The 14,240-nt window shown below is 43.2% G+C and overlaps 1 protein-coding gene across 1 annotated transcript in view; it reads right to left on the bottom strand.

The window, feature by feature from the left end:
- GLDC (glycine decarboxylase) overlaps positions 1–14,240 on the bottom strand; it is an 86,121-nt gene that overhangs the window by 46,319 nt on the left and 25,562 nt on the right. The window contains exon 3 of the mRNA XM_040357626.1: positions 8,001–8,136. Coding sequence (XP_040213560.1) covers positions 8,001–8,136 — 136 coding nt within the window. The remainder of the gene's footprint in view (positions 1–8,000; positions 8,137–14,240) is intronic.

The raw sequence follows: 14,240 nt of genomic DNA on the forward strand, positions 1-14,240 counted from the left end.
TATCTGAACCATTTCAGCAGATGTGTGGTGCTTCACATTTTTGGCAAATAAAAGCTGACTGGGTTTCTAGCATTCCCCTACTCTACAGAGTCCTGACAGAGGTTTAAAATTAGAAGGGAAAAAAAAGAAAAAAAAGAAGAAGGAGACACACCCCTTACTCTTTGCCCAGGTGTTTAACAGCAGCATGTGTGTGTATATGTATATTATATATATATATATATATATATATATATATATATATATATATATATATATATATATATATATATATATATATATATATATACACACATACACACACACACACACTGCATTTCCGATTTTCAGATCTGCAGCACTATGTTGAGTTGCACACACACACACAAAAGGAAGCTTTTAGTGTCCACAGACTCTAGTATAACATTCCTACATACTGTTCTCCACAATCTTTTGTCCTTTTTCTTCTCAGGTCCCTGGAATTTGTTGGCTTGGTTTCCAAGGAGACCAAATTCCAACTGGCATTTTTTGGAGGCGCTGCGAGCAGAGCTTGTGCTAATGTTAACACTTAATTTTCCTGAAAGGTAGATTCTAGCAAAATGGCAATAGATCAGCCATGTCTATACTAAAAAAAATAATAACAGATTTTATGATTTCTCGCCCTCTATGGAAGCGCAAATCACTAGCGATTCCTTTTAATCTCTAGAGTCTTGACTTGGCACTCTTCCCTTTATATTTTACAAAAAAACAGTCCGGATAGGTTAATATGTGGAAAATGCAGTAACATGTATGGCGTCTTGATTTCCCATTTCCAAAAAGGTTGACGAACATTTAAATATGACCTTTGCATAGTACTACTATGGTTATTCTACAGGATTTATGTAGCACCAATAGTTTGTGCATCGCTTTACAAAATGAAGTCAGACATTACAGTTACAATACGGTACAAGAGGAATCAAAAGCCCTTGCTAGTCATTTACACTAAATGGAATTAATTTAGTTTTGTCTATAAACCTGACATATATATATATATATATATATATATATATATATATATATATATATACATACACACACATACATACACACACATACATACATACATATATATATATATACCCTGCATAGTAATACTTATCTTGTATGCTAGCCGTAATGTTCATATTTCTTAAATCAATTTGTTTCCATGATTTTCTTTTTTTGTTAAAACGTCATTGAACAAGCTAAAGTTAGAAGCAGCTTCACCAGATTTTGCACATCAACCCCAATGTAATGTTCCATATTGCTTAGTCTGTGTACGGAAGCTGCACAGTACTCCTTTTCTTGCTTTTAATTTAGTGCACCTTTCACAAGTCATGTCTGCATGCTACCACTTTCTCTCATATCCTGGAACAGATTATTGCTGGTCGTTCTCATTCAACATTATCTGCTTAAATATTGAAGGCATGCATTGTAAGCCCACTTTAACTGTGTATAAGGCATATCACTAATTTAGTGATGCATTCTACATCTCGTTTACCCTATAAACAGGACAGACACCTCTGAATATAAAGGAAGGGAGGACCCCCACCGTGCCAACATCCAATTGTTCTATAAAAGGGCTGAAAGGAGTAAAAACCCTCAAAAAATTGCAGGCTTTGTGGGCAGAACATGCGGCAATGAATAAAAAAAAAAAAAAAAAAAAAAAAAAAAAAGAAGTATCTTTATTATAAAATAGTTTGAAACAAACACACAGGGCGTGGCCGGGATGGTGGACGTGTTCCTTGAGCTCTCCTGGAGTGTAAGCCGATTAACCCATTTGTATACCGTGACCGAGTGGATCGACGGGATCCTGGCACCTCTGAATGCCTTCTAAAGCCTCTGGGAGTCAGAAGAGGAGTAGGCAGATAAGATTCTCTCCCTCCTCCCCCCCCCCCCATGTGCTTCATGGAAACCTCCCCGATCTTCTGCAACCTGAGGCCTCCTGCGCACCTTTACAATATGGCCTCGCAGACTGACCACGAGGAAGACTCCGCTCCGGCGCCTCTGGGTATACCGGAGGTTATGGCAGCCATTACCTCCTGACAAACTTCCCTCACATCCAAGATCAAGGTGCAGTTGGATGTAAGCCTAATTCGTCAAAATCTGGACAAGATCCGATCTCGTGTGGCTGAAACTGAGCGGTGGGTCGGGGACGTGGAGGACACTGTGACTGATCATGAGGCCTCCATCCGGGCCTTGCAAACTAAAGTCCGGGTGCTGGAGTATAGGGCAGAGGCCGCCAGAACAATCTGCGGATCGTGGGCCTCCCTGAGGGGGTTGAGGGTCAGTCCCCTGCTTTGTTCAACGAAGACCTCCTGCGCTCTCTGCTGCCGCTGGCCTGGCTCTCCCCATACTTCACTGTTGAGCGGGCCCATCATGTTCCACCCAGGCCTGGGCCAGAGGGAGCCCCACCCCGTACATTCATCTTGCGGCTGCTCAACTTCTGCGACCGGGATGAGCTGCTTAGGGCTGCCTGGGAACTACCGTACCGCAATGGCAGGCTCCTGATGTTTCCGGGTTACACGGTGGAAACCCAAACGACAGCGCCGGTCCTTTGATGGTGTCAAGGCCGCCCGGCGCTCCAAAAGGCATTAAATACAGCATTCAATTCCTGGCTAAATTGCAGGTGGTGGATGGGGAGACCATCCGTTTTTTCACTACGCCCCAAAGATGCGGCGGCCTGGAGGCGCTGCCACCAACTAACATGGTGGTTCCTACTACATGACATTGTGTTCGCTACATGGATGGCCACTGGTTGCTGTTACGATTTGGGTAAGAATGTCCATGTCCTCTGCCAGGCTCTTCCCACCCCCCCCCCCCCCGAGTCGCCCCTCCGCTCTTGTTTTACTGTGGGTTGGAGGAGCGCGGAGGATGATGATGATGCTGCCCACCATAATGTTGTGGGCCTTCTGGCTCACTAGAACACTGGCTTACCGTGCCTATCCAGATGACTGGTTGATCCTGTCGTTTTTTTTTTTTTTTTTTTTTTTTTCCATTTCCCCTGACTATTTACTGTTGCCCATTTTTCTCTTCGGGTGGATCATGCCTTTCAGTAACTGACTCCAAGTGTGTGCCCCTGCTCAGTCAGGTGAAAGTAACCCTTTTATAAGTTTCACTCCATTCAGATGGCTCTGTTAGTGTTACACTCCACAGGCCCTTATGTTTAATGGTGGATGGGACATGTCCTAACCTGGTTGCAAGTCCCCAGCCTGTGGTTGGAGTTCCTGGACCAAGGGTGTTATGGGACTAAAATGCAACACTTTTCCGAGGTGCATGCGGTGGGCTGGATCAGCCGTTATTGTTATTCGCTGTTTTTATGATTTTTCCTTATTTTTTCAAGGTTATGTTGGTCTATTGGAAATGTTGTTTGCCCCTGCTGGCGTTTTACTGGGTATGATGCTATATTTGGAGGGTGGGGCGCTGATGGTCTCTGCTGCTCCTGGGGGACCGGCTGGCTCCCCCTGGTCCAGGGGACCTGGGTGGGACCTCTGTCATACATCCTGTCTGTTCTTCCACTACACTTGTTATGGCTAAGTGCTTGATAGTATCCTGGAACGTGCAAGGGCTTAATTCAGCCGTTAAGCGTTCCTTGGTACTCAAATACTTACGGAAGCTCCACCCACAAATCTATCTTGCAAGAGATGCACTCGAAGGTTCCGAGAGTCTGAAAAGGGCCTGCTTCGGAGCGCACAATCACGCACCCTACTCTAACTATGCTAGGGGTGCAAGTGTCCTGGTGCACAGATCCTTGCCCTTTCAGCTCATTACTGTCAAGCTGGACCCTAATGGTCGGTACCTTATTTTACATGCTCTGATCTCCAAGATCCCGTATGTGCTTGTGGGGGTCCATCTACCCCCCCCCCCCCCCTGTTGATGTCGAGGTGCTTCATGTACTAATGCAGCAGGTTACCACATTTAATGTGGATAATGTTTTGTTGATGGGCGACTTTAATCTGGTTCCATCTAGGGTTCTGGACAGACTACATGCCTCTGGTCCCCAGCAACATCGTCTCTCACTTGGCGACCGCCTTCCACATGACAGATGTTTGGCGCCATTTTCACCCCTCGGACAGGGAATATACTTGCCTTTCGACTACCTACCGGACCAGGTCACGGATTGATTTGGCCTTTGCCTCCCCAGCTCTGCTCCAGAGTGCTCTTTACCGAGATCCTCTCGCGGGTATCTCCGACCATGCTGCACTGTCTGTCACTATTCAGACCTCTCAGGTGGAGGGGGGGGGAAATTTATTGCCCATATAGCTCAGTGGAAGAGACAATCTGTGCAGTCCCTGAGGCAATTGGAAGATCAGGCAAAGCTCCGGGAGGCCGAGTTTGTGCGGTCTCCCGTGCAGAATAATTATATACTCTGGCAGGACACGTTGAGGGACCTTTCCTTACTTAGAATTGATCTCACCAAGAAATATTTGCTTGATGGATCTCAGAGGGTATTCGAATTTGGAGACAAGAATGGCAGAATGTTGGCCTGGTTGGCCAGGGGACAGCAAGGGGTGACCCACATTGGTTGCCTGAGGGGCCCAGATGGTCGGCTGTTGACACTACAGGCTGACATCAGTGGGAGATTCTTGGGGCCCTATACTCCTCTAGAGTCTGCTATAGCACCTCGGAGCTTCTTCGGTATCTGGACTGGGTTCCACTCCCCTCCTTAGACTCCGCTAAAAGCGGAAAAATAGGAGGATGAGGATATTTCCCTGGAGGAGGTACAGGAGGCGTTGGGAAAGCCCTGGGACCGGATAGGATTACCATTGAATTATATTCCACCTATCAGGAACTGTTGGTGCCCAGACTTACTGCATTACTGAAACAATTTGCTACACTAGACTCTCTCCCTGACTCAATGTACGATGCGATAGTGGTTTTGGTCCCCAAGTCTGGCAAGGGCCCGAGGAGTGCACCTTCTACAGGCCAAGCTCGCTAATAAATGCAGACACCAAATTGTTGGCAAAAATACTGGCCAACTGGCTCAGTAAGGTGATGGATGACCTTGTCCATGTGGATCAGACAGGGTGTGCAGTGCTCACAAGTGTATATAAAAAAATAATTTCTGTGCCCTTAAGTCATAGCCAAGCCATCTACCCCCCCCCCCCAACCTGTTAACATGCAGAACAGTATGACAACATTCTACCCCCCAACCTGTCAAAATGCATAACAGTGCGATAGTATCAAGGGTATGAAGAGTCCAACCCACCAGAATGCATTAAACAGAAGGCTGTTGTTAAAGGGTCTCTGTAACCCTTCTTATGCCCAGCAACATTCAAAACAGGTTTTATCCTCTGCCAGCCCAATATCCACTTTTAATTATTTTGTTTTGACTATGAACCAAAGTGCATGTAAAAAAAAAATAAAATAATGAAGAATTTGCTGCTTTCAGAAAAGCCTCGGAAAGCATCTATAGGTTATCTAATGTGCATATGCACCGTGTGTCCTTTACAGGAGTATTTTTATATAAACCCATCAACAGCATTTTGAGCTAGATTCCAATTTACTATCTTCTGCTTCTACTGGTAGAGTTCCTAGTGATCTTATCACACCAGCAAATGTAGCTGCATAAGCATGTATTAAAATGTGATTTTAATTGCCATCAGAAATATGCCCCAAGTTTTCTGCTACAGAACTAGAAAATACAGAATCCATGACATTAAGCTGCAATGTACATTTTTTTTTCTGGCACTCCTCTCACTTGTCCACAAGGTGTCAGCACATTCAGTACAATAGGAAGATATGCATTACAACCATAAGATGTGTACATATCTGTAAATTGTACAGATGAGTAAAGGTACACTTCCTTATAGTTTTTAAAAGGCCCCTTCCTTCAGGATTAAATTCTGTAAATTGGTTTAATAGTTTCTGAAATTCGTAGGTGCTGTGAGAACCAAAATGACTTCAGGGCTTCTGCAGTAAACATTTACAAATAAATTGATCCACAGTGCCCACAGCTAGGAGGTCAGTGAGGATTCATTTTAAAACTCATTTACTGCTCACTAGAAAATATGTAAATAATTCTAATGCCCAATGCCTTAGCAAAGCTTCACTTTAATATTGTATGTCTTTTTTTTTTTAATCCAGGTAATCTGATGATTTTGTGGTAGTACAATGTATTTTTTTCTCATCTTCCAGCAAAACCCTCAAGTTGCCAAGAGGGACATATTTTGCTTTCCTCTGTTGGGAGTTTGTGAGACACTGTTTAAAAAACATTCATGACAGGTTTCCTTCAACTTGGCATTGTACCCTTCAGACTTTTAGATCCAAAGTGTAAAAAATTCCCAACTACCATTACCCCAGGAAGTTTTTTTGAAGAATCAACAAGTGGGACACAATCATGAAGTGGAACGAAATTTATTGGATATTTCAAACTTTGAAAAAAAATAAAAAGCTGAAAAATTGGGCGCGCAAAATTCAGCCCCTTTAAGTTAATACTTTGTAGCACCAACTTTTGCTGCGATTACAGCTGTAAGTCGCTTGGGGTATGTCTCTATCAGTTTTGCACATCGAGAGACTGACATTTCTGCCCATTCCCCCTTGCAAAACCACTCGAGCTCAGTGAGGTTGGATGGAGAACGTTTGTGAACAGCAGTTTTCAGTTCTTTCCACAGATTCTCGATTGGATTCAGGTCTGGACTTTGACTTGGCCATTCTAACACCTGGATATGTTTATTTGTGAACCATTCCATTGTAGATTTTGCTTTATGTTTTGGATCATTGTCTTGTTGGAAGACAAATCTCCGTCCCAGTCTCAGGTCTTTTGCAGACTCCATCAGGTTTTCTTCCAGAATGGTCCTGTATTTGGCTCCATCCATCTTCACATCAATTTTAACCATCTTCCCTGTCCCTGCTGAAGAAAAGCAGGCCCAAACCATGATGCTGCCACCACCATGTTTGACAGTGGGGGTGGTGTGTTCAGGGTGATGAGCTCTGTTGCTTCTACGCCAAACATAACGTTTTGCATTGTTGCCAAAAAGTTTGATTTTGGTTTCATCTGACCAGAGCACCTTCTTCCACATGTTTGGTGTCTCCCAGGTGGCTTGTGGCAAACTTTAAACACTTTTTATGGATATCTTTAAGAAATGGCTTTCTTCTTGCCACTCTTCCATAAAGGCCAGATTTGTGCAGTATACGACTGATTGTTGTCCTATGGACAGAGTCTCCCACCTCAGCTGTAGATCTCTGCAGTTCATCCAGAGTGATCATGGGCCTCTTGGCTGCATCTCTGATCAGTCTTCTCCTTGTATGAGCTGAAAGTTTAGAGGGACGGCCAGGTCTTCGTAGATTTGCAGTGGTCTGATACTCCTTCCATTTCAATATTATCGCTTGCACAGTGCTCCTTGGGATGTTTAAAGCTTGGGAAATCTTTTTGTATCCAAATCCGGCTTTAAACTTCTCCACAACAGTATCTCGGACCTGCCTGGTGTGTTCCTTGTTCTTCATGATGCTCTCTGCGCTTTAAACGGACCTCTGAGACTATCACAGTGCAGGTGCATTTATACGGAGACTTGATTACACACAGGTGGATTCTATTTATCATCATTAGTCATTTAGGTCAACATTGGATCATTCAGAGATCCTCACTGAACTTCTGGAGAGAGTTTTCTGCACTGAAAGTAAAGGGGCTGAATAATTTTGCACGCCCAATTTTTCCGGTATTTTTATTTTTTTTTTAAAGTTTGAAATATCCAATAAATTTCGTTCCACTTCATGGATTGTGTCCCACTTGTTGATTCTTCAAAAAAAATTACAGTTTTAAATCTTTATGTTTGAAGCCTGAAATGTGGCAAAAGGTTGCAAAGTTCAAGGGGGCCGAATACTTTCGCAAGGCACTAATATATATCTCAAAAACAAAAATTTTACTTTCTAAATCATTTACACTGCTACCTAAAAAAGGGTTATTTGAGAAAATGCCAGCCCTTTCAGTTATACTCTGAGCGTAATCATTTAAAAAAAATAAAATAAAAAAAAAGTGCCTTACAAGTGAAAAAAGACAGACATACCAGCCAGCATTTTCCAGTAAATTTCTTAAGATGGCCTGTGGAACGGAGCAATTATAGTAACCCATGCCAATATAGGATCTCCAGATCTTGTTTTTCGATGCTATGTTTCGAAGTGTTTCAAGAAGTTCATTTTCACCTGCGAAAAAAAAAAAAAGTCACTCATTTGTAGCAAGTTTTATTACTGCCAATAAATTACAATAAGCCAGCAAAATAAACCCCATTTATTGGGCGCCATGATTTTTGCTTCTGTAACTCAAGACCATTTCATATTTCTCCTGCAATGCTGTAAAATGTAGCAATAATAGGCTTTCGGGTACTGTATTGGCATTACTGAGTTGATCAGTTGTTGCTCCACATAAAGATGGCTTGGGCTATAAGATTGCCGAGATTCTGAAACTGAGCTGCAACACGGTGGCCAAGACCATACAGTGGTTTAACAGGACAAATTCCACTCAGAATCGCCATGGTCGACCAAAGAAGTTGAATGCACGTGCTCAGCATCATACCCAGAGGTAGTCTTTGGGAAATAGACGTACGAGTAAGGTAGGGCTGCAACTATTAGTTGGCAGATTTTTTTTTTTTTTTTATTATATCTGATTAATCGAAACAAACACACACACACACACACACACACACACATTTATATATATATATATATATATATTATATATATATATACATACACACACACACACATACATATATATAACTGTATGCATGCATGTATGCATGTATACACACACACACACACACACACACACACACACATCTATGCAGTGGTAAATATAAATAACCAACTATATGGTTAGGGAGAAAAATCTCCAACTCACTCTGAGAAGAACAGATGGAAGAGATATACTGTATATACCACACTATTAGAGGTATAATCTGGTACATACATCATACTCAGATAAAAAAAAAAAATATTTAAAAAGAAAAATTAAACACTGTTTTGGCAATTTTCAGACAGAACTGCAATATTATGTAGGACAGACTCCCTTGTCATAGGCTGTTGATAAAAGCTACCGACGCCTGCTGTCACTTATCCTGGCCATACAAAAATAATGTCTTCCGTCAAAAAAAAAAAAAAAAAAAAAAAAAAAAAAAAATTCTCATTGTAAGAACGTTGGTTCAATTTTCTAAGCGTTAGTGGGATCAATAGAACATTTTCACAGGAATTTTCAGTGTATGGTTTTCGTTGAGAAATTACACTCATTTTAAAACGGAATGTTAAAAGAAAGTGAACTTATCAAACATTCTTTCATTCAGCGAAATGGTACATGTATGGCCAGCACGAGGCTTGGTTCACACCTATACAGTTTGCTTTGGATCCATTTCAGCAGTGCTTTTTGCATACATGATTTTACTGCGATTTGCATTTTTTTTTTTTATGCTTTTTTTCCCCCCAGCCAATTTGCAGTTGGGCAGACAAAAAAAAAAAAAAAAACAACACAAAAAGAAAAAAAAAATACGCCTACTAAGTGCAGTATGTCTGATAATATGGAATGTATTAATTAAAACAGCCAAATGGCTACTCACTAAAAAGTCGTACAAAATGCGCTCATAAAAAAGGGAAGTGTAGTCACTGTGGATCGTCAGCCGATGGTGGCTTCTCTGGTGAAGGTTTTGTTGATTGCTGTCCAGGGAAGGAGCATGGCAGAGCACTGCGGGCACAGCGAAACCCAGAAGTGACTGTTCGGCGGCGTGCATTCCAGCCTGGAGCACACACGGCTTTTGGCGACAAGAAGTCGACCGATATGGGTTTTTCTCTGGCTGATGCCGATATATGTTGCCGATTTTTGTGGCCGATATTTTAGGCCGATTTCCCCCCCCCCCCCTTCATCTCAGAAAATCTGGGGGGGGGGAGAGGTGGGGTGTAGCCTATCAGTATCCCATCATTGCCACCTCATTAGTGCCCACGAGTTCAGCCTGTCAGTGTCCATCAGTGCCCAATAGTGCAGCCCATCAGTATCCATTAGTCCACACCAAAGCAGACTGTCAACGCAACCTCATCAGATTCAGTGCCACCTCATTAGTGCCCACCAGTGCAGCCTATCAGTGTCCATTTGTGCCGGTCAGTGCAACCTCATCAGTACCCACCAGTGCAGTCGATAAGTGCCACCTCAATAGTGCCTACCAGTGCCACCTCATTGGTGTCCATCAGTGCAGCCCACCAGTGCCAAGTCACCAGTGCCAAGCTGTCATTTACTGCCACCTCACCAGTGCCCAGCTCAGTGCCAAGCTGTCATTCAGTGCCCACCAGTGCCAAGCTGTCCATCACTTCCACCTCATGGGGGGGGGAGGGGGGGTATTTACACCCAGCACACCCCTGCCTCAGATGTCCAACAATCAGCCTTTTTTTTTTTTTTATAGACAATAATCGTCCGATGGCGATTTCTTTAAAAAGGCCAAATATCGGTCGACCTCTACCCCAAACCTCCTTTTACACACTAAAAAGATAAACCAGGTACGATGTTAGCCCTTAATCAAATACTCAGAGTCCGAAGAACAGAAATCCCTAAACTTAGGCGCCCGAATGGCACCCCGACTGAAAAAAAAAAAAAAAAAAAAACAGAAAACAATTATGAAAAATTGTTCCATGTGTCATGCCTTTGGCCTACAAGGAAATACAGTATTATCTTCTGGACTTGCAATTCAAATATTGTCCACTAGATGTCACTCTTAAAAGGACTGTTGACAGGCAGTGTTCTATGGTAATGTACATTTCCTGTCATGTTACTGAAAACTGGCTTCACTTCCCATCGCTACTCTCATCTCTTTTCCACAGGACAGTCCACATGGAGTCAGCTAAGCCTGCACCACATGTTTCCTAAGTCTTGATCCTCTTAGGACAGCATCGCTGGTATGATAAAGGCCGTTTATCTATATGCCTAGTAGACATTTGTTTGTTCTTATAATTCTTATGTTTATTTATTTGTTTTTCTCTAGGTTTCACCATTATTATTATTATTATGTCACCCCCAGGCGGCAGTTGGCGCTAGAGGGGTTTCTGACAGACCCACCTTCTCCCAGCAGCCAATCAGAGGAGTGCTTCCCTCGTTGGGCATGCTGGGAGGGGGTATATCGGTCAACCGCCTTTGGGCCGTTCTGTTCTGTGCGGGGCCCGAGTTCCAGGTGCGGCATCCACCTTCAGGGTGCGCGCATCCATGGGCCCTGCCACCGTGGTCTGCTTTACTGAGGTCATGCACCATGCGGAGCCTCATGCCAACTTAGAGAGGGGCCCCAGCGACTGGCTGGGTCCCAACCTTCTGCTGAGAGGATCCTAAGCCGGGAGCTGTGCGATGGGGGTTTGGCTCGGGAGAACCTAGAATCAGAGGTAGTCCAGGAGGCCTAGACGAACCATCGGGGATCCAGTCACCACACTATATGACAGGTATGTTCAAGCTGTCAGTGGGTGACACTATCTGAACTGACTGGAAGGATTCGAAAAAGGAGAGATTCCCCCAGGATGGGGCTTTAACGGTAACAATAATTGGAGAGGGTATATGGTGTAATAAAATTTATTATATAAAGGATTACAAAAGAAAAAATATGAAAAGCAACACAATTGTTTAAGAACAAGGTACATCGATAGGTTCAGGCCCTACGCGTTTCGGAGTTCCGTCCCTTCTTCAGGGGCCAGAGTCCATGCGAAATTTATACTGTATATGGTAGAGATTATAATAAAGCGAATTACAAAGTATGTTCATATACAAGAAAAGAAAAGCAAGAATTTAAAATCTGCACAATACATAAACCACATACCCATCACCACATGTATGGACCGAGAAGACCGGAGAGCATCATGGTACCGAATCCCTAAGGTGTATAGGGAGCAAGCCAAAGGGACATAAAAAGTCCCAAAACTCCTAAGGGCAGACCCTGGGCGAGCAGGAGGGGGTGTAACAAATGAACACACAACTCCTGCGAAAGCAAAGAAGAAGTAATATAGCTAAAAAGACATAAGTAAATAGTATGCAAGAAAATCAATTATGTAGGTAGGCCAAAATTGAGGAGACGTGTACCTGTGAACAAGGCTTAAATTGCTTGGATGCAAACAGGGGAGCAGCCAGTAGGCAAAAAATGTAGTTCCAATCGTCTAAAACATGGCAATGCAACCAATAAGGAAATCCAAAAAGTCTTTAATAGGCAGTGCTCCTAAAAAGACCAAAAAAAGAAAAAAAAAATACACAGATGTATAGGTGGTAATTGTAATAAAAAAGTAATAATTTGGAAACTGTATGTAACACATGAGAGAAAAAGTATTCAAAGTGGGTTACCTGGGAAACCTGAACATGCTGTATACCTGCAATGGAGCAGGAGATGAGCCAGGAACGGTCCCAGAAGTCAGATGGAATAAAGTGTAAAAACACCTATTTATCCAAGACTCTATAATAGACAGTATATAATCGATTATTTAGTTAGCAAATAAGAAGGACCTGGGAAACAGCCCCATATGTCTCAAAACTGGCAAAAAGGAGTAAACAGGATCACCTGGTGTATTTTCCCTCTTAGGTTTAGGCCACTTGCTTGTTCGCATTCCAGTTTTGATGCAGCCATTTGTTTATTTTTTCTTTTGGTTGCCCTGGCAGCGCTGGATACTAATGGACGCTGCGCCGTGTGTGTTTGTTTCACACGGCACCTACTTCCGGTTCCTGTGCCTTGTTGGGCGTCCCTAGTTAACTACAGGCACTCCTCTCTGCCATTACTCCGCCCTCGTTGGGCGGGCCGTGGTCTGACCAGGCGCGGTGACGTCACACGCTGGTCACCGCCGCCCTGTTTGCGACCTTTCCGCCCCCTTTTGGGCGGTCCGTGTTCTGACCAGGCGCGGTGACATCACACGCTGGTCACCGCCACCCTGATGCCAGCCCATCACCTCTCCACTACATCTCCGTGCTCACACGGAGACGCGGCTCCCAGCACCAATCGGAGCAAGGGGGTGTTTTCTCCCCTGTCCCTCCCCTCATTCTTTGCCAGCTATTTAACCATCAGGGCTGCCATAATAAGCCAGCGCCGGCTGACCATGGTCACTAGCTGTAGATCCTCTTATCAGGTGATCCTGTTTACTCCTTTTTGCCAGTTTTGAGACATATGGGGCTGTGTTTCCCAGGTCCTTCTTATTTGCTAACTAAATAATCGATTATATACTGTCTATTATAGAGTCTTGGATAAATGGGTGTTTTTACACTTTATTCCATCTGACTTCTGGGACCGTTCCTGGCTCATCTCCTGCTCCATTGCAGGTATACAGCATGTTCAGGTTTCCCAGGTAACCCACTTTGAATACTTTTTCTCTCATGTGTTACATACAGTTTCCAAATTATTACTTTTTTATTACAATTACCACCTATACATCTGTGTATTTTTTTCTTTTTTTGCTCTTTTTAGGAGCACTGCCTATTAAAGACTTTTTGGATTTCCTTATTGGTTGCATTGCCATGTTTTAGACGATTGGAACTACATTTTTTACCTACTGGCTGCTCCACTGTTAGCATCCAAGCAATTTAAGCCTTGTTCACAGGTACACGTCTCCTCAATTTTGGCTTACCTACATAATTGATTTTCTTGCATACTATTTACTTATGTCTTTTTAGCTATATTACTTCTTCTCTGCTTTCGCAGGAGTCGTGGGTTCATTTGTTACACCACCTCCTGCTCGCCCAGGGTCTGCCCTTAGGAGTTTTGGGACTTTTTATGTCCCTTTGGCTTGCTCCCTATACACCTTAGGGATTCGGTACCATGATGCTCTCCGGTCTTCTCGGTCCATACATGTGGTGATGGGTATGTGGTTTATGTATTGTGCAGATTTTAAATTCTTGCTTTTCTTTTCTTGTATATGAACATACTTTGTAATTCGCTTTATTATAATCTCTACCATATACAGTATAAATTTCGCATTGACTCTGGCCCCTGAAGAAGGGACGGAACTCCGAAACGCGTAGGGCCTGAACCTATCCCAGCGGATGCACACACCACCTATCGATGTACCTTGTTCTTAAACAATTGTGTTGCTTTTCATATTTTTTCTTTTGTAATCCTTTATATAATAAATTTTATTACACCATATACCCTCTCCAATTATTGTTACCGTTAAAGCCCCATCCTGGGGGAATCTCTCCTTTTTCCTATCTAAACCAGGGGTGTTGGTAACCTATCAGGGTCTTCCATACAAGATACTCTCCCTTCAAGACTGGAAGGATTCGCTCAATCTAATTTCACAAATCTCAAATTGTCAAGCCT

This window comes from Rana temporaria, chromosome 1 (assembly GCF_905171775.1).
Source record: "Rana temporaria chromosome 1, aRanTem1.1, whole genome shotgun sequence".
Classification (NCBI taxonomy): domain Eukaryota; kingdom Metazoa; phylum Chordata; class Amphibia; order Anura; family Ranidae; genus Rana; species Rana temporaria.